This window comes from Lithobates pipiens, unplaced genomic scaffold (assembly GCF_037356315.1).
Source record: "Lithobates pipiens isolate NorthernLeopardFrog02 unplaced genomic scaffold, aLitPip1_a1.2 Scaffold_18, whole genome shotgun sequence".
Lineage (NCBI taxonomy): Eukaryota > Metazoa > Chordata > Amphibia > Anura > Ranidae > Lithobates > Lithobates pipiens.
Window position 1 is genome coordinate 252,288,028 of NW_027507758.1, and position 25,415 is coordinate 252,313,442.

Below are 25,415 nucleotides of genomic sequence, written 5' to 3' on the forward strand. Positions count from 1 at the left end.
AAACTAAGGTACGTTTTCTGGAATTTACGCAGCTTTTAGTTTACGACTGCCTATCTCATTTCTTGAGGTGCTAAAATGGCAGGGCAGTACAAAACCCCCCCAAATGACCCCATTTTGGAAAGTAGACACCCTAAGGAAATTGATAAGTGGCATGTTGAGCCCATTGAATATTTTATTTTTTTGCCTCAAGCGATTGAATAATGACAAAAAATAATTTATTTTTATTTTTTTACACAAAGTTGTCACTAAATGATATATTGCTCACACATGCTATGGGCATATGTGAAATGACACCCCAAAATAAATTCTGCTGCTTCTCCTGAGTACGGGGATACCACATATGTGGGACTTTTTGGGAGCCTAGCCGCGTACGGGGCCCCGAAAACCAAGCACCGCCTTCAGGCTTTCTAAGGGCGTAAATTTTTGATTTCACTTCTCACTACCTATTGCAGTTTTGAAGGCCATAAAATGCCAAGATGGCACAAAACCCCCACAAATGACCCCATTTTAGAAAGTAGACACCCCAAGCTATTTGCTGAGAGGCATGTTGAGTCCATGGAATATTTTATATTTTGCCACAGGTTGCGGGAAAATTACAAACTTTTTTTTTTTTTTTTTCACAAAGTTGTCACTAAATTATATATTGCTCACGCATGCCATGGGCATATGTGAAATGACACCCCAAAATAAATTCTGCTGCTTCTCCTGAGTACGGGGATACCACATATGTGGGACTTTTTGGGAGCCTAGCCGCGTACGGGGCCCCGAAAACCAAGCACCGCCTTCAGGCTTTCTAAGGGCGTTACAGTTTTGAAGGCCATAAAATGCCAAGATGGCACAAACCCCCCCCAAATGACCCCATTTTGGAAAGTAGACACCCCTAAATTTAGGGGTACACTAGTGAGACTAGGTAATAAATGGCGGGTGCCCTGAAACTATAAAAAAAATAACTAACCAACCAGCGTCACCTGTAACAGTTATATGGTGATCACTGGTGAAAGGGTTAACTAGGGGGCAATCAGGGGGCTTTATGCGGTAGTATATGGGGGTCCCTGGCACTATAAAAAGCTGCGGCGAACCTAAATACCTACCTGCCTAACTAGCGTCACCTGTGACACTAATACAGTGATCAGAAAAACGATCGCTTATTAGGCTGGGTTCACACTGGAGCGATGTGGGAACGCCACGAATGCGCGGCGGGTTCCCGCATCACATGCCTCCCGGCGGCAGTTCACACTGCCCTATGCGAACTGCTGGGAGTGTCAGTGAAATGTTAATGACACCCCCAGATCAGTTCGCATATCGCAGTGCGATCTGCAAACTCGGATCGCATGGTGTGAACACCCATGCGATCCGATTCTGCTGCGGACCAAAAAAAGGGTCCCGTGCGAGTTTGCGGCGGGTGCGGCGGGTGCGGCGGGTGCGGCGGGCGCGACACGAATTCAGCCATACTATCTGTATGGCTGAACTCGAATCGCACAGAGATCGGATGTGATTTGCACTGCAGTGCGGTGCGAATCACATCCGTTCTCATAAACCGCTGAAATGTGAACCCAGCCTTAGTGACACTGGCGACGGGGGGTGATCACGGGGTTAAACCTTTATTGGGGGGGTTAGGGGGGTACCTTAGAACTAAAGGGGGCTAACCCTAACTGCCCTAACAGTTATTACAGTCACAAATGACACCCGCTGGGTGATCAGGGGGTTAAACCTTTATTAGGTAATAAATGGCGGGTGCCCTGAAACTATAAAAAAATAACTAACCAACCAGCGTCACCTGTAACAGTTATATGGTGATCACTGGTGAAAGGGTTAACTAGGGGGAAATCAGGGGGCTTTATGCGGTAGTATATGGGGGTCCCTGGCGCTATAAAAAGCTGCGGCGAACCTAAATACCTACCTGCCTAACTAGCGTCACCTGTGACACTAATACAGCGATCAGAAAAATGATCGCTTATTAGGCTGGGTTCACACTGGAGCGATGCGGGAACGCCACGAATCCGCGGCGGGTTCCCGCATCGCATGCCTCCCGGCGGCAGTTCACACTGCCCTATGCGAACTGCTGGGAGTGTCAGTGAAATGTTAATGACACCCCCAGATCAGTTCGCATATCACAGTGCGATCTGCAAACTCGGATCGCATGGTGTGAACACCCATGCGATCCGATTCTGCTGCGGACCAAAAAAAGGGTCCCGTGCGAGTTTGCGGCGGGTGCGACGCGAATTCAGCCATACTATCTGTATGGCTGAACTCGAATCGCACAGAGATCGGATGTGATTTGCACTGCAGTGCGGTGCGAATCACATCCGTTCTCATAAACCGCTGCAATGTGAACCCAGCCTTAGTGACACTGGCGACGGGGGGTGATCACGGGGTTAAACCTTTATTGGGGGCGGTTAGGGGGGTACCTTAGAACTAAAGGGGGCTAACCCTAACTGCCCTAACAGCTGGGTTCACACTGGAGCGATGCAGGAACGCCACTAATCCGCGGCGGGTTCCCGCATCGCATGCCTCCTGGCGGCAGTTCACACTGCCCTATGCGAACTGCTGGGAGTGTCAGTGAAATGTTAATGACACCCCCAGATCAGTTCGCATATCGCAGTGCGATCTGCAAACTCGGATCGCATGGTGTGAACACCCATGCGATCCGATTCTGCTGCGGGCCAAAAAAAGGGTCCCGTGCGAATTTGCGGCGGGTGCGGCGGGTGCGACACGAATTCAGCCATACTATCTGTATGGCTGAACTCGAATCGCACAGAGATCGGATGTGATTTGCACTGCAGTGCGGTGCGCATCACATTCGTTCTCATAAACCGCTGCAATCTGAACCCAGCCTTAGTGACACTGGCGAGGGGGGGTGATCACGGGGTTAAACCTTTATTGGGGGGGGTTAGGGGGGCACATTAGAACTAAAGGGGGCTAACCCTAACTGCCCTAACAGTTATTACAGTCACAAATGACACCAATGCAAAAAAAAAAAAAAAAAAGCAATTGGTGTCACTGTGACTGGGGGGGCAGGGGTAATTGGGGGGTGATCGGGGGGTAAAGGGGGGGTGTGAGTGTGCCTGGCATGTTCTACTGTGTAGTGTAGTGCTTGTGCAACTCACCGATGCTCTCTCCTCGGTGCCGGAACGAAAAATACCGACACAGAGGAGAGAATACATCACTTCCTCTCCTGTGTTTACATTACAGGAGAGGAAGTGATGTCACGGGACATTTTCATTCGTCGGGAGCGATCGCGAGGGGGTGGCCATGAATGAATGGCTGTCCCCTCGTCTGGGATCGCTCCCGAACGAATACCGACCGCCGCAGGCACCGGGCGGGGGCCCGATCGGGCCCCCGACCCGCGGGCAGGCAAGGACGTACATGTAAGCCCTTATGCCTGCCCGTGCCATTCTGTCGACGTACATCGTCGTGCGGCGGTCGGCAAGTGGTTAAAGAGGAAGTAAACCCTTACAAACCACTTTGACCTACAGGTAAGCCTAGATTAAGGCTTACCTGTAGGTCCAAGAAATATCTCCTAAACCTATATGGTTTAGGAGATATTTGCCCGAAAACGGGCACCGCTGTCTACGGCGCATGCGCCGTAGACAGCGGCGCGCAGGCGTACTAAACGCGGCAGTTCCAAGAATGGAGCTGCCGCATTTGTCGGAGCTTTGTCGGAGCTTTGCCGAATGACAGCGGCGGAGCTGCGAGACGCCACTCCCGTGCGCATGCGCGGGAGTGACGTCATCGCGGCTTCGCCACTGTCATTCGGCGGAGCTGCGAGACGCCACAAGCAAGATGGATGCGGCAGACTACAGGGGACAGCGGCGACTTCGCTGGCTCCTGTGTCAGGTAAGTGACACATAATGGGCTACTATGCGATGCATAGTAGTCCATTATGCTTTACCTTTGCAGGTGTAGTGTCACAGTTTGATGCCTATCACAGGATGGTGCGGAAGTGACGTTGTTGCGTACTGCGCATGCGCGATGCGCTCCAAACGCTCGCGCCGTGCGTTCCAACATAGTTTCGGCAATACAGTTCAGCGAAACCATCACATAATGTTACGGAAGTGATGTTACACACAACACAAACACGGGCCACGTTGTTGCGTACTGCGCATGCGCGATGCGTTCCAAACACTTGCGCCGTGCGTTCCAACATAGTTTCGGCAATACAGTTCAGCGAAACCATCACATAATGTTACGGAAGTGAAGTTACACACAACACAAACACTGGGCCGTTCGTTACAACACTAATACTTCCCTTGTTACCTAGTAGGTTTTGCATTGCTGGGACTTGTAGTGCCTATCCTGAGCTACATGCTTCAATGTTCAGTGTCCTCATCCCTATCCCCATGCTTCAATGTTCAGTGTCCATCCTTATCCCCGTGCTTCAATGTTCAGTGTCCTCATCCTTATCCCCGAGCTTCAATGTTCAGTGTCCATCCTTATCCCTGTGCTTCAATGTTCAGTGTCCTCATCCCTATCCGCAAGCTTCAATGTTCAGTGTCCTCATCCTTATCCCCATGCTTCGATGTTCAGTGTCCTCATCGAAGCAGGGGGATAAGGATGAGGACACTGAACATTGAAGCTCGCGGATAGGGATGAGGACACTGAACATTGAAGCAGGGGGATAGGGATGAGGACACTGAACATTGAAGCTCGGGGATAAGGATGAGGACCCTGAACATTGAAGCAGGGGGATAAGGATGAGGACACTGAACATTGAAGCTCGCGGATAGGGATGAGGACACTGAACATTGAAGCAGGGGGATAGGGATGAGGACACTGAACATTGAAGCACAGGGATAAGGATGAGGACACTGAACATTGAAGCTCGCGGATAGGGATGAGGACACTGAACATTGAAGCATGGGGATAGGGATGAGGACACTGAACATTGAAGCACAGGGATAAGGATGAGGACACTGAACATTGAAGCTCGCGGATAGGGATGAGGACACTGAACATTGAAGCACGGGGATAAGGATGGACACTGAACATTGAAGCTCGGGGATAAGGATGAGGACACTGAACATTGAAGCACGGGGATAAGGATGGACACTGAACATTGAAGCATGGGGATAGGGATGAGGACACTGAACATTGAAGCATGTAGCTCAGGATAGGCACTACAAGTCCCAGCAATGCAAAACCTACTAGGTAACAAGGGAAGTATTAGTGTTGTAACGAACGGCCCAGTGTTTGTGTTGTGTGTAACTTCACTTCCGTAACATTATGTGATGGTTTCGCTGAACTGTATTGCCGAAACTATGTTGGAACGCACGGCGCAAGTGTTTGGAACGCATCGCGCATGCGCAGTACGCAACAACGTGGCCCGTGTTTGTGTTGTGTGTAACATCACTTCCGTAACATTATGTGATGGTTTCGCTGAACTGTATTGCCGAAACTATGTTGGAACGCACGGCGCGAGCGTTTGGAGCGCATCGCGCATGCGCAGTACGCAACAACGTCACTTCCGCACCATCCTGTGATAGGCATCAAACTGTGACACTACAGGTGTACTGATGTAAACTCATCAGGGTTTACTTCCTCTTTAACATGTTAAATTTCTAAAAAAAAAAAAAAAATATTTCCAGAGACAGCAGGGTGTAGTGTCACAGTTTGATGCCTATCACAGGATGGTGCGGAAGTGACGTTGTTGCGTACTGCGCATGCGCGATGCGCTCCAAACGCTCGCGCCGTGCGTTCCAACATAGTTTCGGCAATACAGTTCAGCGAAACCATCACATAATGTTACGGAAGTGAAGTTACACACAACACAAACACTGGGCCGTTCGTTACAACACTAATACTTCCCTTGTTACCTAGTAGGTTTTGCATTGCTGGGACTTGTAGTGCCTATCCTGAGCTACATGCTTCAATGTTCAGTGTCCTCATCCCTATCCCCATGCTTCAATGTTCAGTGTCCATCCTTATCCCCGTGCTTCAATGTTCAGTGTCCTCATCCTTATCCCCGAGCTTCAATGTTCAGTGTCCATCCTTATCCCCGTGCTTCAATGTTCAGTGTCCTCATCCCTATCCGCGAGCTTCAATGTTCAGTGTCCTCATCCTTATCCCTGTGCTTCAATGTTCAGTGTCCTCATCCCTATCCCCATGCTTCAATGTTCAGTGTCCTCATCCCTATCCGCGAGCTTCAATGTTCAGTGTCCTCATCCTTATCCCTGTGCTTCAATGTTCAGTGTCCTCATCCCTATCCCCATGCTTCAATGTTCAGTGTCCTCATCCCGATCCGCAAGCTTCAATGTTCAGTGTCCTCATCCTTATCCCTGTGCTTCAATGTTCAGTGTCCTCATCCCTATCCGCAAGCTTTAAATGTTCAGTGTCCTCATCCTTATCCCTGTGCTTCAATGTTCAGTGTCCTCATCCCGATCCGCAAGCTTCAATGTTCAGTGTCCTCATCCTTATCCCTGTGCTTCAATGTTCAGTGTCCTCATCCCTATCCGCAAGCTTTAAATGTTCAGTGTCCTCATCCTTATCCCTGTGCTTCAATGTTCAGTGTCCTCATCCTTATCCCTGAGCTTCAATGTTCAGTGTCCTCATCCCTATCCCCCTGCTTCAATGTTCAGTGTCCTCATCCCTATCCGCGAGCTTCAATGTTCAGTGTCCTCATCCTTATCCCCGAGCTTCAATGTTCAGTGTCCTCATCCCTATCCCCCTGCTTCAATGTTCAGTGTCCTCATCCCTATCCCCGAGCTTCAATGTTCAGTGTCCATCCTTATCCCTGTGCTTCAATGTTCAGTGTCCTCATCCCTATCCGCAAGCTTCAATGTTCAGTGTCCTCATCCTTATCCCCATGCTTCGATGTTCAGTGTCCTCATCGAAGCAGGGGGATAAGGATGAGGACACTGAACATTGAAGCTCGCGGATAGGGATGAGGACACTGAACATTGAAGCAGGGGGATAGGGATGAGGACACTGAACATTGAAGCTCGGGGATAAGGATGAGGACCCTGAACATTGAAGCAGGGGGATAGGGATGAGGACACTGAACATTGAAGCATGTAGCTCAGGATAGGCACTACAAGTCCCAGCAATGCAAAACCTACTAGGTAACAAGGGAAGTATTAGTGTTGTAACGAACGGCCCAGTGTTTGTGTTGTGTGTAACTTCACTTCCGTAACATTATGTGATGGTTTCGCTGAACTGTATTGCCGAAACTATGTTGGAACGCACGGCGCAAGTGTTTGGAACGCATCGCGCATGCGCAGTACGCAACAACGTGGCCCGTGTTTGTGTTGTGTGTAACATCACTTCCGTAACATTATGTGATGGTTTCGCTGAACTGTATTGCCGAAACTATGTTGGAACGCACGGCGCGAGCGTTTGGAGCGCATCGCGCATGCGCAGTACGCAACAACGTCACTTCCGCACCATCCTGTGATAGGCATCAAACTGTGACACTACACAGGGTGAAATGTTTGACATGTGACCTGTACACCCTATTTGCCCCCGAGCAGGAAGCGCTACAGGTAGATAGAATCAGAGAGTGCCACCGGGTCACATGACAGCACGCTGTGCGCTGCTTGCGACGGAACAGAACACCGCTCTTTCCTGTCCTAGTCATGAGGAACACGCCCCCTAGCCTGTTCTACTTCCGGTTTACAGTCTTCCTCTCATAGTCGCCTTCTGTCGGGCCTGAGCTTGGAAGAGTAATGGCGATGTGTTGGCTGCGGGTGTGAGGTGCGCACGTCTGTCAGGTGTGTAGGCTCTCTTCTCCTGGTTAGGACGAGCGCTGTGCATGGGGCTGTCTATGCACTACTCTGCAGCCAGCTTCTAGTAAATAGGCCGCCACCTCATGAGCAGCGTACACGGTTGTATGCTGAGCCCAGACTCTCCCCTTGCACTCACATGCAGCCCAAGTGATTATACGTCGCTGGTTTTCTCTCACGGCTTGCCTGTCGTTCCCTTCCAGGGATCATACATTTTGCAGACGGGCCGTGTCGCTTCAAGTGCTGCCTTTTAGCTTTCTCACAAGTGCACCCAATGACACCGAGCCCAGCCTATGTATGACCATGAGCTATTTCTTTTCCTGCAGCTATCTAATTACAACTCTGCAGTCATGTGCCCTTCCAGGGTGGTATACATGCCTCCCCCCACCACAGCACCATGGTTCACTCCACCAGATCCTACCCCTTAATAGAAGAGTCAGCAGGAGGAACCACAGTGCTGTGCTGGGGGGCATGTATACGGAACATACAGAAAGGAATGCCCATAGAGAATAATGGAACTAAATGGAATGCCCATAGGCAATAATGTGAAAAAAAATTCAATTAAGTGAGAGTCTTTAGTATGTCCCTATGTATACCACATCTGGATTTGTCACATTACTTAGATCAGCAACACAGCAGAGTTTTAGGCTATGTTCACACTAGCCTGAATGGTAAAACTTGGTATGTTACACAAGGTACTGCATGGTATTTCAAGACATCACACTGATGTGTTGTTGTTTTTTTTTCCCCCCAACTTAGGGGTAGATTAAAACTGGAGCACTCAGAATCTGGTGCAACTGTGCATGGTAACCAATCGGCTTCTAACTTCAGCTTCTTAACCACTTGCTGACCACCCCTTACCTGGAAAAGCAGATTTGCGGATATATACACACATGATTCTGTGCATCCGACCTGCACTGTAGCAGTAAAGCTACAGTGTGGGACTACTGCACAGAATCATGTGTGTATTTTGCTTTTCCAGGTAGGGGGCGTGCACACTCCCTGGCAGCACAAGCCAATCAGTGGCTGCAGGCACCCACTGATTGGCGAGGAGGAAGGCAAGACAGAGCTCTGTCAATGTAAACAATACAGAGCTCTGTCCTGTTAGAAGAGCGTGTCAGTTTTTGTTTCCCTGCAAATTGAATTAAAACCGGCACATCCCCTAGTCTAGTGAAAGCACCTCACAGTACACACACTGGTTAGGCACACATTTAACCCTTTGATCACTGTAGATGTTAACCCCTTCCCAGCCATTGTCATTAATACAGTGACAGTGCATGTTTTTAGCACTGATCACTGTATTTGTGTCACTGGTTCCCACAAAGTGTCAGATTGCCTGCCATACTATCGCAGTCCTGCTATTAGTCCCTGATTGGTGCTTTCACTAGTATATTAAAACAAAAGGCAATATATACAGTATCTCACATTTTTGTAAATATTTGATTACATCTTTTCATGTGACAACACTGAAGAAATTGCACTTTGCTACAATGTAAAGTAGTGAATGTACAGCTTGTATAACAGTATAAATTTGCTGTGCCCTGAGATCTGTCCATGTACCTCATAACTAGCCACACATTTATTCTGTGTAATCTGCATTTGTTTTAAAGCCAAATTGCAGGCATACTATGAGTAAAAGTGATACTAAATGCACACTGTTTAAATCACATTGTCCCTTCTATTTCTGTATATGGATGATGGCACTCATTATTTTAATAAAAAACAATCAAGTACATTTTTCCTAATCGGTCTACAGCTGTCACATGACCCAGCTCTTTCCCAGCCTGTCTGCAAGGAAACATGAGCAGGAGGAGCTTCTACTCTGCTGTTGGTCACATGTTCAAAAAAAAAAAAAGCTGTTGGAATGCAGATTAAAAAATATCAATAAACTGTTTTCAATTATACAAATATATATGAAATCAAATCTTTATACATTTTTGGCAATAACTTAGAGTGGGTGGATTTCTGCCAGTCACAGGCTCTGTCACACCCCTCCAGTCTGTGTCCTAGAATAAGAGGTTGGTCATTCCTCCATCAATCTACATGTAATATTTTGTCCCTGTTGTGTTAAGCTGGTTATAGGGCATGGGGGAGGGAGTGCGCTGTCATTTACCTGTGTATATGCCCACATGTGTGAATTCTGTAGTCACATGGGCTGCTCAGATGTGATAGAGAGGAAATGCTCAGGGTAGAAAAAAAACTGAACATGTGCACTAGCTGTCAACATTACTCTGAAAAAATCCCCAACTGCAGTGGGGACATGGGCAGAAGGTGGAAATAAGAGAACCGCAGGATCAACCATGATTTTTGCAGAATACAGAAAATGAATCCCATAGTGACTGAGTATGAACAGCATGTAATACAGCTGTTATTTGTTTTTATGATGTTGGTTTAGTGACATTTTAAGTCCAACAAGGTGCATGACAACTATTGACTTGCCTGTATTTACATCTGAAAAGTTTATGGCACTTTGGAGGAGACGCTAGGGCTTTGAGAGGAGAGAAGCACACACAGCAACTCTGCACACCCCTCCCTATGAGTTACCATAATACAAAAAGCTTCTGTAATTGGGCAGGAGGAGGGGGGGGGAGTATTGCCGTTGCATTGGCTCAGCTGCTGGAAAAGTAAAGACCCAGAAGGTCCAGTGTCAGAGCTCACAGATATAGCTGTCTTCCAGGAGCTCCATAAACCAGACAGATGTATATAATAGCGATAAGTCCTCCTCAGATATAACTCTTTAGCACTTTTTGCAAACTAGCTGAATTACTAGAGTTCAGCTGTAAAGCCAAGGTTGAGCTTGAAAATGAAAAATCAGCATAGGGGACATAACTTGCCTTCAGTAGGATGTGCCCTTTTTTGCTTTTGTGTCCTTCTTTAGATTGCATTTATTATGAATGAAGGCGGATCTGTAAAATGAGGAAGAGCAGATGATTGAAAGGTCGACCCCCCTCAACTCTTAGATCTTGTTTCAGACATAGAAGCTGTAGTGCAGCATCTGTGAATGAAACACCTAGGCGGAGAGGGCCAGACATAGTAGAGCTCTCTTGATGAGAGCCTGTGAAAGCCCTTAGCTGTATCATCCCCCCCCCCCTCCCTCCCCCCACTGCACACAGCAACACAAGGGACACCTACTGAAGGCAAGTAATATCTTTTGTACTTTTTTTTTTTTTTGCTACCCTTGGGCTTTAAAAGCTAATTCTTACACCCTGCTGCACTTATCTACTGTGCCGAGAATCAACTGCTGCCCATGTATCAACCTGTACACTTTAAAGTAGAACAGGATCAGCATTAAGTAATCTATCAGGACTTAATTATCTGATTAAAGTTTCACATTGGTGCGATTTGACATGTCGGCAATGGCACCGTCCTAATTGGTGCAGCGCTGCATTTGCGGTGCCGCACCAATTTCAAAAAGTAATTTCTGTACTACTTTTTGCATTTTTGAGCTGCGATTTACATTGACATCTGTGCAGAAACATGCACAGATGTCTCCGAAATCACGACTGAAATTGGGACTGACATGCAGGAGTGAAATCGTGTGACTACAGCTGAACTCGCACGGCTTCATTCCTGCAGCTCAGTGTGAACCTGGGCTTAAGGAACTTAAATACAACACTCGTTAAACTAGCCATGCACCATTCATACTTCAGACGATTCCTGCTCAGTCAGCTGAAATTCAAGTAGTGTGTGGTCCTGGCAGCACTACCTTGCTCAGCAAAAGGTGATTTGAGAAATTGATTGAGCTGGAAAATGTTTGGGCAAACAGTGACTGCATACTATCTAATGCAGGCAATGGGGTCAATTTACTAAAATGTAAGAGTGAAAAATCAAATGCAGCTGTGTATGGTAGTCAGTCAGCTTCAAACTTCAACTTGTTAAATGAAGACTTGACAATAAGGCCTCATGCACACAGTGCATTAAAAAAAGGATCTGCACAGGTAGTACCGACGCCAGAAAAAAGTGGCTGTAAAAATGTTCTCTTAGGCCTCGTGCACACGGTATGAAAATCGGAAGGGAAAAGTCTGAAGACGCAATGTCTGCGGATTTTCAGATGGTTAGTATGGTGCATTTGACTTTTACATCAGACAAAAGATGGATGGTGCAGGCTATAAAATTTTGTTGGATGTGAACTCAACATCAGATTTTCGGTGGTCAGTACAGAAATCATCACACAAGTCGAAAGTACAACCACACATGCTCAGAATCAAGCAATGACTGGGAAGGTTGCAAACTACCTTTCGTAATCTAGAATTAACATTTGTGACGCAACAATTGATGAAATGTCGAAATACAGCGCACATTCTTATGTTTCTTTAATGGGATAATAATGAAGCTGCTTTGCTGATACTGATGTAGTTATGCCAAATGTATTTTAAAAGGGTTTTGTACGATCTGAAAATTGCAAATCAACGCTCACTACTAACCCAGAAATGGCTTAAGGGGTCGCAAAAAAAAGGGTGGTGCTTGAGAAATGAACTTCCTATTTTATACTCTCATAGTATGTCACTACATTCGTGTTTGTCAAACAAGCGACAATTTGCGGATAGTTTGCAAGCTAGACAAAATCTTGCACACGTGCTTTTTACAAAAATCAGGCGCTCAGTCTTCCAACAATCAAACCGTGTGTACAAGGCTTGAGAAGCGCTTTGCATTGGAGTTAATGCAAGTCTAGCTGCGTTTCTCTGCCCTCTTCTATTTTCCACTCCCAAATCCACAGCTTAATCACTTGAGATCCGAGCTATAGCCAAATGACGGGTATAGCACGGATCTCCTTTTCCGGGATGACGTCAATAGACGTAGTCCCGTGCACGAGCGCCCTGCGCGCCCCCTGAGTGGCGCGCTCTGTGATCGGCAAGTCTACGAGACTCGCCTGATCACGATCCGTGCAAGGGGTCGATCCCGACCCCTTATCACGCGATCAGCTGTCAGCCAATGACAGCTGATCATGTGATATAACGGAGCCGGTAATCGACTATTATTCCTCCTCGCGCTGACAGCGCGAGGAAAAAAAAAAGCCGATCACCGGCATGGCCAGCCCTGCTAGTGCCCACCTGCCCCCTGCCAGTGCCCACCTGCCCCCTGCCAGTGCCACATTAAAAAAAAGTGCCCCCTGTCAGTGCCACCCAGCAGTGCCCATAGTGCCACCCAGCAGTGCCCACAGTGCCACCCAGCAGTGCCCACAATCTGCCTCAACAAAGGTGCTGCACCCCAGTGCCACATATCCGTGCCCAGCAGTGCCACCTATCAGAGCCACCTATCAGTGCCCATCAGTCCCATCTATCAGTGGTACCTATCAGTGCCCATCCGTGCCACCCATCCATGCCACCTTATCTGTGCCCACCAGTGCAGCCCATCAGTGCCCACCAGTGCAGCCTATCAGTGCCGCCTCATCAGCGCACTTCAATGAAGGAGAAAAATGACCCGTTTGCAAAATTTTATAACAAACTATTAAACATGATTTTTTTTTTTTTTTTGCATCTTTTTTTGTTTAGCAAAAAATAAAACTCCGAGCTGTAATTAAATACCACCAAAAGAAAGCTCTATTTGTGGGAAAAAAATTATAAAAATTTCATTTGGGTACAGTGTTGTATGCCCGCGCAATTGTCATTCAAAATGCATCAGCGCTGAAAGATGAAAATTGGTCTGGGACTGAGGGGGGTTTAAGTGCCCAGTAAGCAAGTGGTTAAAAGCGCTTATCCGCATCAATCAGTTTTACAGCTGTAATGCTGCTACTCCAGAATGCACTGTTTTTTTTTTTTTTTCTGCAGCTTGTAAATGCCTATGTGTGCATGACACACAGAATAACATGGAGATGTTTTTAAGCTGTACTTAAGTAAATAAATTGTTTAGGCTCCCTTACACAACTTGGTTAACTTACATTCAGTGATTTGTGAGGTGTCATATTTAGCCAGCCAAAGGAAAACATTTTGTTAATAGAAGCACAGTAAAAATTCTTGGGCATATAATTGTGTAAATTTATAGATGGCGAACACAAGCTGGATAATCCTATTTAATTTCCTTTTTTTTTCACCTCAAACCATTGCATGACATCCCATTGTATTTTTACGAAAAGGATGAACTTGGAAGTGCGCTTGCTGTACCAGCAAGGAGAAGGGATTAATATATTTTAATGCACATAGCTCTCCCTGCTTGCTCCATGGAAATGGCAGTTTGTTATGGCTATTGACAGAGATTAATACCTTGCATATCTATGAAAGCAGTGTTTTCTTTTTTCTTTAAAAACAGATTTTCTTTACTTGGATTGTTGAATATTTGTGTATAACATTTGAACCTTGTTATACAACATGCTTGCCGAAGATGAAAGCATTTAATTGTTTTGTTTCCCAGTTTTTTTTTGTGGTAAGTGAAGAAGACTGCAAAAGAAGCAACATTTTGCAATGCAGAATGAACAAAAATTATTGTTGGCGAGATTGGTCATATTACTATATTTATTTTTACAGATGATTGTCAATATATAAGTATACATAGAAGTCAGCTTTAAAAGGTGAGTTAAAGCAGACTATTTTGAAAAGCTTCTATTTTATAATTTTGTAAAAATAAAATCCATATCCTAATATCTCTGTAATCTTTGTTGTGGATTTTTATAAAAACTATATAAACATGGGAAGGCACACTAACCTTTTAGCTGGCAGAGCCATTTCTGCATTTTTCACATTTTTTTTTTTTTTAAGACTGAAGATTACATAAAATCCCCAAACATCATATATTTTCTATAAGCCAACACCCTAGAGCATGGGTGCTCAACCTGTGGCCTTCCAGTTGTTGTGGAACCTCAAGTCCCATGAGGAATTGAAAGGCTGACAGGTAGAAGCATGACTGCCAAATACAGAGGCATGGTGGAGTTTGTGTTTCCTCAACAGCTGGAGGGCCACAGTGTGAGTGTCCATTGCCCTAGAGAATAAAGTAATGGTAGTTCCAATTTTTTTATGTCACTTGATATTACTGCAAACACACTAAAGTGAATTTTAGGGCAAACGAATGCAATAAACTACCCACATTTTTGGTAAAATAGACAAGGTTGCACCGATTAAAGAGATACCCAATGTGTCAACCTTTAAAATTTGTGTGCGCCCATGAAATGGAACCAATCTTCATTACCCTATATTTTCTATAGGTGACACTTCAAAGGCACCTATATGTAATCAGTTTAGTGTTAACGGAGGCAATCTTGTGCTAGAATTATTGCTGTTACTCTGGCGTGCACATCGATGTTTAATGTGTATAGAAATCAACGTTTTCACAAATTGGGGCCCCTGACGCATGTGTTTGTTTGTATGTGGCTATATGTGGGGGTGGGGGATTTTATGTGCTTGGGTGTAATTTTGGTGTTTAGGTGACAAGCTCTCTTTAATGAGACCTGCAGGGTTCCTTAGACCCAGTCTCGTTTGGGCTCCACTGAACGTATTACAATGCAGATTGCATTGCAATCCCCACCAGCCGGGAAAACAGAGGGCCTGACCTGGAAGTGATGTCGCTTTTCCATGTCACAGTAAGAAGGGAAGGAGAGTGGATGTGTGTCCGCTCTTATCCTTCCCTGGCACCCGACATGTCTTTCTCGGACCCGCAGATGAGCGGGGGGTGTATGCAGTTCGGCAGCAGCGTAGCAGCCCAAATGCTTCCATCTGACAGGCAGTTTTACAGATTGTGTGTGACGTACAAACCTGGCAGGGAAAAGTTTAAAGGAGAAGATTTAGAATGCTAGAAAAATAAGCATACATACTTGCCTACCTGCTGTCTCCCGCCAGCTCTAACCCCCGAAACCCGAGTGATCACATGGCCGCTGATTGCGCAGTTCTCGGGTCCACTCTGAGCACTGTAAGTCACCACTTTGTGCTATGCCCCTGCAGTGTTTACTGAGGCACTGGCCTTGATGGGGCTGGAGTGGCTGAGAGGCTGAGCCAGTTTCCTGTAAGTCATCTGGTTGGATCCCAACATTGTCGGGATTTGTCCAGAGTCTTGAGTGGCTCTTTGACGTCAGCTGATAGTGGGCTTTGGCTGAATCTGAGTCACAGTAGAGCACAGACCGAAAGTATTTTGGGCATACTTCTCTTTAACACACTTACAGTGCTATAGTTAAAGTGAAAGAAAAACCTAAAACTATTCTCAAAATGTTCCATCCCCTTCTATATATATATATGGCTAACCTGTATAAAAATCGTTGTGTGTGTGTACTTACCCATTTTTAATCTGCTCTGCTCTGGTCTGGTCATGTAATCCCATAGCTATGAGAATCCTGGGAGTCGTGAGGTCACCCATATACTCCCGTAGCCTGACTTTTGTGGGGTTCTCCCTCTCCCCTGCAGAAAATGCTCACTTAGTATGGAATCTGGAGCTGGTGTTAGGTTTTTATTCCACTTTAAAGGTTTTATACATGTCCCAAGCCCATTGCTTTTGATAGTATTGTGATTGGAGCTTTTTTTTTTTTTTTCTTATATTTAAGGGAGAATGTAATCTGAAAATACTGTTGGACCCACAGTTGTCATACGTAGTGTACTCTACATCCATAACCATTTCAGACTGAAGGAGAACACAATGGGGAGTAGCACATATGGGAGCTAAAAACAAAGATATTTTACCAATTACTGTTGTGTCTGCCAGATTATATTTGCAAAGCAATGTGTGAAGTTTAGTTGCATCCACTATTCTGATACAAATTTGTGAACTCCTAATCTGTTGTTTGCAGGTCTAGCCTGTGTCGATATTTAAAAAAATGGGGAGATCAAATTCAGGGTCCCGCTCTTCAAGATCAAAATCTCGGTCACCATCATCTTCTCGATCAAGGTCGCATTCCAGGAAGAAAAGATACAGGTAAATTAATGTGGGAATTACTTGCATTCTAGCAATATTACTAGAGAACATATCCGCTAAGTGGCTTATCTGTATGACATTAAAGTGGTTCTAAAATATATATATATTTTTTTTACCTTAATGCATTCTTTGCCTTAGGGTAAAACAAAAACTCCCCACTATCTTGCTTATCCCCCAACCCCCCCAATATTCCTAAACGCGTACCTCACTCCTCTCACTACTTCAGTGCTGTCCTTGGCTTTCTGGTCCTACAGCCTGGCTTGTGAGCACTTGCATACGGGTGACCCCATGGTACACTGCTTGCTAAGGAGGCGGGACCACTCTGTGCAATATCATTAAACAGAGCAGGTAAATATAACCTCAAAAAACAAATGGATAAAATCCTTAAAGGTTGGTTTATGTATATTCTTTTTCTATAGCAAAAGAATAGTAGGGCAGTCGCCGATATACAGAAATATACTGAGCATTCCAAAATTTAAAAAAAGCTGACACTGACTGCCACACCCACTAAACTTCTGAACAAAAATATCCAAAAAAATCCCCAAAAAAACACACCAGGATAGCCAAACCTGTATAAAAATCTATATCTTTTATTTCCAGGTGTATACACACGCCTATTTAATTTACAGAGGACCCAGGATAGCTCTTTTGCAAACAGCAACCAATGCATTAATGATTCCAACTGACTCACTTATACTCGCTTCATGGACTATAGGGAGATGAGGGGAGCAGGGATGGTGGGCTTTAGCACAACGTCAGACCCCTTTCACACTACTAAAGCGCCAGTGATTTTTGCTGTGCTTTTAGTGGCAATTTAACAGCGCTTTTGTGCCCCTAAAAGATAAAGTCCAGTTTTGCGGTGCTTGTAAGGCGTTTTGGAAGCGCTGCCCATTTATGGCAATGGACAGGGGTGTTTTGGGAGCACTATTTATAGCGCTCCCAAGCTGCCCCAAAGATGGTGCTTGCAGGACGTTTTCTAACGTCCCACAAGCGCACTGCCTGAGTGTGAAAGCACTCATTGCACAGAATGGGAGGCAGTTTTCAGGTACTTTTTAGAGGCTATTTATTGTGCTAAAACGCCTGAAAACTGCCTCAGTGTGAAAGGGATCTTAGTGCTCTGGACCCTGCAAAATTATGCTTTCCTGGGTTGTTTAGGGTTCTAGGGCACTTTACAAACAAAATGAGCATGTATTAGGCACCTGTTATCATCTAGAGTTTTTGCTTCCTTTCACCACAACATTACTTCACTTATAGAAGTTTGACTAAATATATTGTCATTTAGCTTTGTTACTTTTTAAACTGAGAAATAAACTTTTTTTCTATCTAACTTTTAAGTTCCAGATCTCGGTCAAGAACATACTCCCGATCACGGAGCAGAGAAAGGGTTTACAACAGAGATTACAACAGAGATTTCCGTCGAGATTACAGAAATAATAGAGGAATGAGACGCCCTTATGGCTTCAGGGGAAGGGCGAGAGGTTATTACCAAGGAGGTGGTGGCAGATATCATCGTGGTGGTTACAGGCCAACATGGAACCGTAGGTATTCTCGGAGTCCTCGGCGTGGTCGGTCTCGCTCTAGAAGTCCAAAGAGGAGATCTGCATCATCTCAAAGATCTAGAAGCCGATCTCAGAAATCTTACAAGTCCTCACCGTCACCAAGATCATCAACGTCCCGTTCTTCTTCCCGTTATAGCAAGTCGCCAGTGACAAAATCTCGTACTTCTCAAGAAAAAACAAGACCAAAAAATGCAGGGGCTGATAAATCAGAAAGTCCCACAAATGACAAATCTGGTGATGAGCATAAAGATGCATTTGACCCCTCCGAACCAATAGATGAACTTGGAAAACTTGATTTGCATGGTGAGAGCTGGGCAGGCCTGTCTGCATATGACAACAGTCCAAGGTCTCCTAGCAGTCCATCCCTGGTTGCCTCACCACCCAGTCAGAGCTCTTCCCAGTCTGACTGTCCAATCTTAAGTGTGGTCCACTCGGGTAAGGATACCTTGTCTCAGAATTCACATTCCATCGCCCACAGCCCTGAAAGATCAGTCTCGGGATCTGCTGGCAATAGTTCAACACGCTACAGCCCCTCCCAGAACAGCCCACTTAACATCCCTTCTGAAAAAAGTCCAGCAAAGACTGTGCTACCACAGCAGCCTTTACGTGATGAGGGGCACTCCCACTACTCGGTGTATACTGATGGAGAACAAGAGACTTCTAAAGGCACAAAAATACCTAAAAGGTGAGGAATAAATGTCAGCCAGGTATAATTCCTCATTTTGTCATGATTGTAATAATATAGGAATTTAAGGTGAACTCCAGGCAATCGCCTCCAAACAGTTGAAGTGCCTATTTAATCTTATACCATCAAAAGATTTCGGTATTTTTATTTCTGGCAGAAAGCAGGGCTTGGAGAATGACTTCACTTTCTCTGTTAAGAAATATATATTGGTGTCCTCTCCTTGCCTTCATGCAACCAGCTGTCAGTTTATGTACATGCAGCAGAGCCCGATTATCCTAGTGCTGGCTCTACCGGTCCCATTTAGTCTTGAGTGCTACTGTACAGGAGATGGCTATCAATAAATAGTCAGATATTTGTGCTAGTTTCATGTAACAACTAGAAATACACAGCTGGACTAAGTATTTGTGTTCGTTTTTTTATTTTTGTATTTTTTTCTTCCCTGGAATTCAGCTTTATATGGTTTTAAGATTTGCTTGCATATTTTTAAATGTGTGTTCTCAAAGTGAATCTCTTGCCACAAAAAAAAAAAGCCCACCCCACCCATTCTTCCTTTTTTTTTTTTTCCCTGCTCAAAAATGGCACATAGCTCACTCTTGCAAGAAAAGCAACCAAACAACCAGCAATACTCGCCCCATACTCCACAGTCCTGTGGAAAGCTGGTGCTATGATCCTCTGCTCTGCAGTGTTGGAATGTGGGCAGACATGCCTACAAGTAGCCATGTCCCCTCCTGATCTGTGCAGACTTGATGTTGTTGACAAGAGGGCTAGCAGGAATAACTGCTGGAGACCAGTATGAAGAATGGGGATTAAGATTGTGAGACTGTGCAGTTTACTGTGTATTCACCTATCCCCTTGAAAAAATCAGCAGTGGCATCTTCATTGTGGGGGGAGGGGGGTTATGGGAGTTGAATGCAAGTATGTCTTTTTTTTTTTTTAAGTAGCAGAACTTGGGCTTCTGGATATTTTTATAGTTTTAATTGTACAATAAAGTTGCTAATAAACAGGATTTTTTATTTTTTTTTACATTTACAGGTATACTGATGAAGAACAAAGGTTATTTCCTATTGAGCGAGTAAATGTTAGAGAGAGAGACAGCCAAAAGGAAAGGGTTTTAGATAAGTCTAAAACAGAAACAACCAGAAGCTGGGGCAGTTCTGATGCTTTAGACTTCTTTGAAAAAGAGCCTGTTAAATCGCAATTCCAAACAACTTCTGAAAATGAAGAGGAAGTGGAGGATTATAGGCAGTTTAGGAAGGCTGTGCTGGCTGATCAAGGGAAGGGTATTTCCTCTGCATCTCATTGGGCTTCTGAGGAGGAAGGGACAAAGTTTAAGCCTAAGACTCAGACAAAGGTTGCTAAAGAAGGGGAAAAGATTAGGGAAAGTAAGGGGCACAAAGTGTCCTCTAAAGACAAGCATAAAGATGATGAACGAGATGATAGGCCTTTGGGTAAAAAAGATTCCAAGTCACCTGATCCAGTCATAACGGAAAAGGTAAAAGATCCATTTAGTTACAGTCTTTCATTGCAGCAGAGTGAGGAAGTGAAAGAAAATATATTATTTAGGGAGGAAAGTCCACTTAGGCTCAAGATGATAGCATCCGAGTCTCACCGCCCTGAGGTCAAGCTTCGGATAACGGCTGTACCACTTGATGATGCCAGGTAATGAGACTTGATTTTATAGGTGGACTGATCTTTATTTTATCTTTAAGCTAAGTATTGTTCCTGTTTTTTGCCTTTTCATAAAGGCCTTCAACTCTAGCCAGTGATCGCCTGCTAGCCAGTACTCTTGTGCATTCAGTCAAGAGACAGAAAGATTTCAGATCCATCTTTGACCATATGAAGGTGCCCTTCTCCAGCAAAACATCTCCTGAATCATTTATCTACCATGTTGTGGCTTTAGTGCAGTTCGTCAAAGGTAAGAAAATTTGCTTGGCATATAAATCATTATGTCTGTTAAAATATTCTCAGTGATCATGATGGCAGCTAATGGTACAGTTATGAATATTCTACAGAGTTATCTTAATTATTATTACTATTTTCTATATTGCGTTAAGCCTGGGTTCACACTGACAGCGGGATTGAAATTGTGCGAATTTCATACCCTCATGTCAGTCTGACTTTGGGAGCGATTTTTGGAGACATCTGTGCGGGTGCCTGCACAGATGACTATACAAATTGCACCCCGAAGTTGCCAATAGTACAGAAATTACTATTGGGAATCGGTGTGGCGCTGCAAAGTCGGCGCCATTGCCGGCAGTAACTGCCGATTTGACGTGTCAGATTGCATGCCAAATCACATCGATATGAACCTAGGCTTAGGGAGTGGAGCTTCTATGTAAAGGAGTATGTGGCCTCCCCATGTAACGGAGCTCAAGCATGAGGTGGTGAAACCGCAGACCAGAACACTGTCAAGGACTGGTATGTTTAAACCAGGTAAGCTATGATGCTGGAGCATACTTTGGGTGGACTCCTAGAGGGATGATGGCATAGTAGCATGTATGGTTGAGTATTTTTTTTTTTTTTTTGGGAGGGTGGGCTATCAGGAGGCACGACCTTTCAGCTATAACTGTAATGGATCTTACCCTTTTTTTGTTATTACACCTCCCCCAATATAATTTCCAGGGATTGTGCAGCAAGTATTGTATGACAACATTTATTTCAATAAATCTAAAATTTGGGAGTTGCTCCACCTTAAAACAGAATTCCATTCACAAAGTGGGGGCCAATGATTTTTATTGGTGACCCCTCTCATTTCTGCAGTCTCACTTAGGCAAGGATGACTCCCCTTTCCCCACCTCCCCTTCCGCAGCATCCTGGGACATGTCAAATGTCCTAGGAGGCTGCAGGACCCTTCAGTGTGCCTCTGGGAACTGGCTGTGGTTCCTCAGGAAGAAACAGCTGGCTCATGTATCCAGAATGGTTGCGCCGGGAACCCTCAATGGTAAGTAGAACCACCTTCAGGAACACAGCACTGGACTTCATGCACTGCCAATACCTTGTTTTTTTTAAAAGTCAGCAAATGCAGTTTGTGAGGTACTGCCTGTTCTGCAAAACGTTGTCCTTTTTAATGATCTATTTTGATCAGTTAAGAGTGTTTATCCTTATATACATGTGTGGCATGTTTAGGAACTGGCATTCCTGCTGACAAGAGGTAGACAAGTAGCTTTATACATATGCTCCAGTTGTGCTAATCAACAAAGCCATCTATAGTATGTGCTGCAAAATGAATTGCCTATTGATACGTTGCATATAGAAGTGTAAAGTTTTTATTTCGTATGAATTGATGATATGAATAGAATGAAGTTTATCTTTATGGTTTAACTAGCCAAATGTAATAAATGCCTCCCTCTCATTGGGTAGAAGAATATGCTAGGTCCTGTATTCCTGTTATATGCTACATTTTGGAGGATATGGTTTAGAGAACATTGTAGGCTTTCTTGATACAGACTAAGCTGGTTTCTTGAGTGCAACAGTTGAGGGAATCCTACTGGTAGTTTAAGCTTTATTTTTAATAAATTGGATGGATTTTCAGATCCATAGTAAAATGTTACCCGTTGTAATCCCTTTACCATGGAATAACACATGAGAAAATAACCTAAAAAGGACAAATGTGTTGGTTTCCATGTGATTGTTTTAGGTTAGCTAACTAAACATCCCAACCTTTCTGACGTTCCTGCTTAAAAACCTTTAAAAAAAGTGAGACATCAGCTGCACAAAATCTCATCCAGGGCATTATCTTTAGGGTCCGTTCACACAGGGGCGACCCGTCAGGCGACTTAGCCGCCTGACAAGTCGCGTCCCGCTCTATGCAATGGAACCGTTCTAATCGGAGCGACTCAAGTCGCTTCCGACTTAGAAAAAGGTTCCTGTACGACTTTTGGGGCGACTTGCATTGACTTCTATACAGAAGTCATTTCACAAGCCGCCGCTAAAGTCGGATCCCGGTCGCCTGAGGCAGTCGCGCTGCAAGTCGTGCTGCCTCAGTGTGAACGGGCTCTTACTGTAACTGTTCAGATCTGTGTTTCTGACACAGACATCTGTCACAAATGGGATTAAACTGTTTTCACTTAAAGTAAACCTGTTTACTAAAGCATCTTTAAACTCATCAGAACTCTGTGGAAGCTTGTTTATTACTGACCTCCTAGCTTGTTGCCCTTCTGACTTGGAAATGCTAGTTGTCTGGTTGTGTATTTTTATTTTTTTTCCTAATGGATTCAATACTTTGTCAACGAGTATTGAATTATTGAAAGTATTTTGGCAACAAGCATACATCAGGAAAGTCAGCGCTCCTAATCTGCATACTTGGTCAGTGACTCTGAAAGTAATGAATCTATGGCAGCGTCTCTATGGATTTCCCATAATAGAGTAGTCACTTATAGGTGCCACATCACACTATTTAAGCTGCTGGTATTCCCTGGAGCACAAAATTATGAAATTGTCAGTTTGAGTTTTGGCTTGGACCTGTGCTTCACTGTTTTAATGAAAATTTGCATTTAATAAACAACCGCTAATATGTGACTTAAAAAAAAGTTGGATTTTATTCTCCAGGGTCTTTGCTTTTAGAGAGAAAATATATATACTGTTTAGGGGATTTCACTAATCATCACATCTAAAATGTGTAGAAAAAATGGATCTGGTAGGGAAGTGGTTAAGGTTCTGTATTCAGGCAAAGCCTATTCTTCCTGCTGGTGGAAGAATTTTTAACTCTACAGCGAGACCTCTACTTCAACACAGAGCAAGGGTCCTTCTTTGCAGCTTCTGACAGGGGGAAGGCTTTTCTAATCAGGCTGTGGCTTCTTCCTGAAGAAAAGAAACATTAAGATTTTGAACACCTTATTTTGCTTTGATGCACTGGGAATGTTTTTAGAATTTAAACTGAAAGTTCAGTTGGGTTTTGAGCCTCCATTCCCATGGGTGCTGAGGCCTGTAGACAGTGAATGGTCTGTGTGTTTATGCAGCGTGAGTTGCCAGGTGCTGTGTGAAGGCAGCTTGTTTAAGTGTATAGGGATGCAGAAACTGCACGGACAAAGCCACTCATGCCAATTTGACAGAAGTTCGGGTGAACGGCCCAGAACACATTGTGTGCGCTCATGTTAATGAGGCCTTAGGCTCCATGCACACTGAAGCTGATAAACTGCAGTTTATTGGCGTTTGGGCGTTTTTTGTAAAAGCCCATAAACTCCACTCTATGTTAGCCTATGTGTCCATGCACACATGGACGTTTTTCAGCTTTAATGAGCAGTGGAGTTTATGGGCTTTTTTCTGAACGCCAGAAATTCGCGTTCAAAGTGCCGTTTTTCAGCGGCAAAAAACGACAAACGCTCATTAACGCTCATTAACGCTCGTTCATTAGTGTTCGGCATTCTATTTTTCAATGCATTGTGGGATTTTTGGAGTGTCCTCTGTGTATTTTTATAAAAAACGCCCATTAACGCTAACGCTGTAAAACGCTCATTAACGCTCATTAACGCTAGTATAAAACGCTGTTAAAAGCAGGTTTTTCAACCAGCGTTTTCTGCCAGCAATCTGGTGTCCAGAAATAGCTTTTTTGAGCTTCAGTGTGCATGGAGTCTTATAGATGAGAGTGCAGTTCTGCACCAACATGCTCTCAAATGTTAATTTTATTTTCAGTAAATGTGTGCAGAGCCCATAGCAAACGGTGAGAATCCAGTTTGACCTAAGTAAAGTGATTGCTTGTTAATTTAGATCAGTGTTTCTCAAATCCAGTCCTCAAGGCACCCCAACAGGTCATGTTTTCTGGATTTCCCTCAGATGAAACAGCTATGGTAATTACTAAGGCAATGAAACTGATCAAATCGCTTGGAAAGCCTGTAAAGGTGACCCATTCGGGCGCCTTGAGGACTGGAATTGAGAAACACTGCTTTAGATTAATGCACTGAAGTACATGGATGGAATTTATCGAAACCTGGAGCAGCTATGCATAGTAACCAGTCAGCTTCTATCCTCAGCTTGGTCAGTTAAAGTGGTTGTAAACCTTTAAATACCTTACATCTACCCAGTGAAGTGACATGAAACAAATCTTTCCTACATAAGTTGTACCTGTCTATCTGCAGCCATCTCTTTACATCCATTCAGAGTGCTGAATTATGAAAGCTTGTCTACGTGTTCAAGAGAAGGGGGTAAAGAGCTAAAATTATACTCTGCAGAGCTCAGTGAGGAGAGCTCTGAGAGCTGATTGGTAGAAGGGAAGAGAAACGCCAACCTGCACACAGGAACAGAGCTGAGGCTGTCAATCTGCTAGAGATTCCTCCCATGTTACTTTTTTTTTTTTTTTTCTCCTCTTGGTGTCAGGAAAACTTGTCAGAAGTGACTTATGCTGATGGCAGAAGAACAAAGTGTCAGACAGAAATTACATAACAATTAGTGCTCTGGATTGAGACACACACTCACTAGAGAGGGATATATTTTGATCATATTTCATGTCTGAGGTTTACAACCACTTTAAGATTTGAAAATGGAAGACAGAAGCCACTTGGTTGCCACGCACATCTGCTCCAGTTTTAATAAATTCCCCTCATGCTGTGGATCCAGAGAAATTTGTTTCCTTAAATAATCTGGGGTAGTCACAGCTGTTAATCACTGTTATTTTGTGTGTGAATATAA

General features: G+C 44.5%; 1 protein-coding gene across 7 annotated transcripts in view; it reads left to right on the top strand.

Moving 5' to 3' along the window:
* Positions 1–7,549: 7,549 nt before the first annotated feature.
* The window catches only part of BCLAF1 (BCL2 associated transcription factor 1), a 59,696-nt gene continuing 41,830 nt past the window's right edge, over positions 7,550–25,415 (top strand). For 4 of the 7 annotated variants that reach the window (XM_077486800.1, XM_077486802.1, XM_077486803.1 and 1 more), the window contains exons 1-5: positions 7,559–7,706; positions 16,423–16,547; positions 17,883–18,791; positions 19,824–20,450; positions 20,537–20,706. In XM_077486800.1, coding sequence (XP_077342926.1) covers positions 16,450–16,547; positions 17,883–18,791; positions 19,824–20,450; positions 20,537–20,706 — 1,804 coding nt within the window. In that variant the 5' untranslated portion in view covers positions 7,559–7,706; positions 16,423–16,449. Of the gene's footprint in view, positions 7,707–14,179; positions 14,224–16,422; positions 16,548–17,882; positions 18,792–19,823; positions 20,451–20,536; positions 20,707–25,415 lie in introns of all 7 variants that reach the window. The other 3 variants (XR_013276701.1, XR_013276702.1, XM_077486801.1) reach the window with 2 other exon arrangements.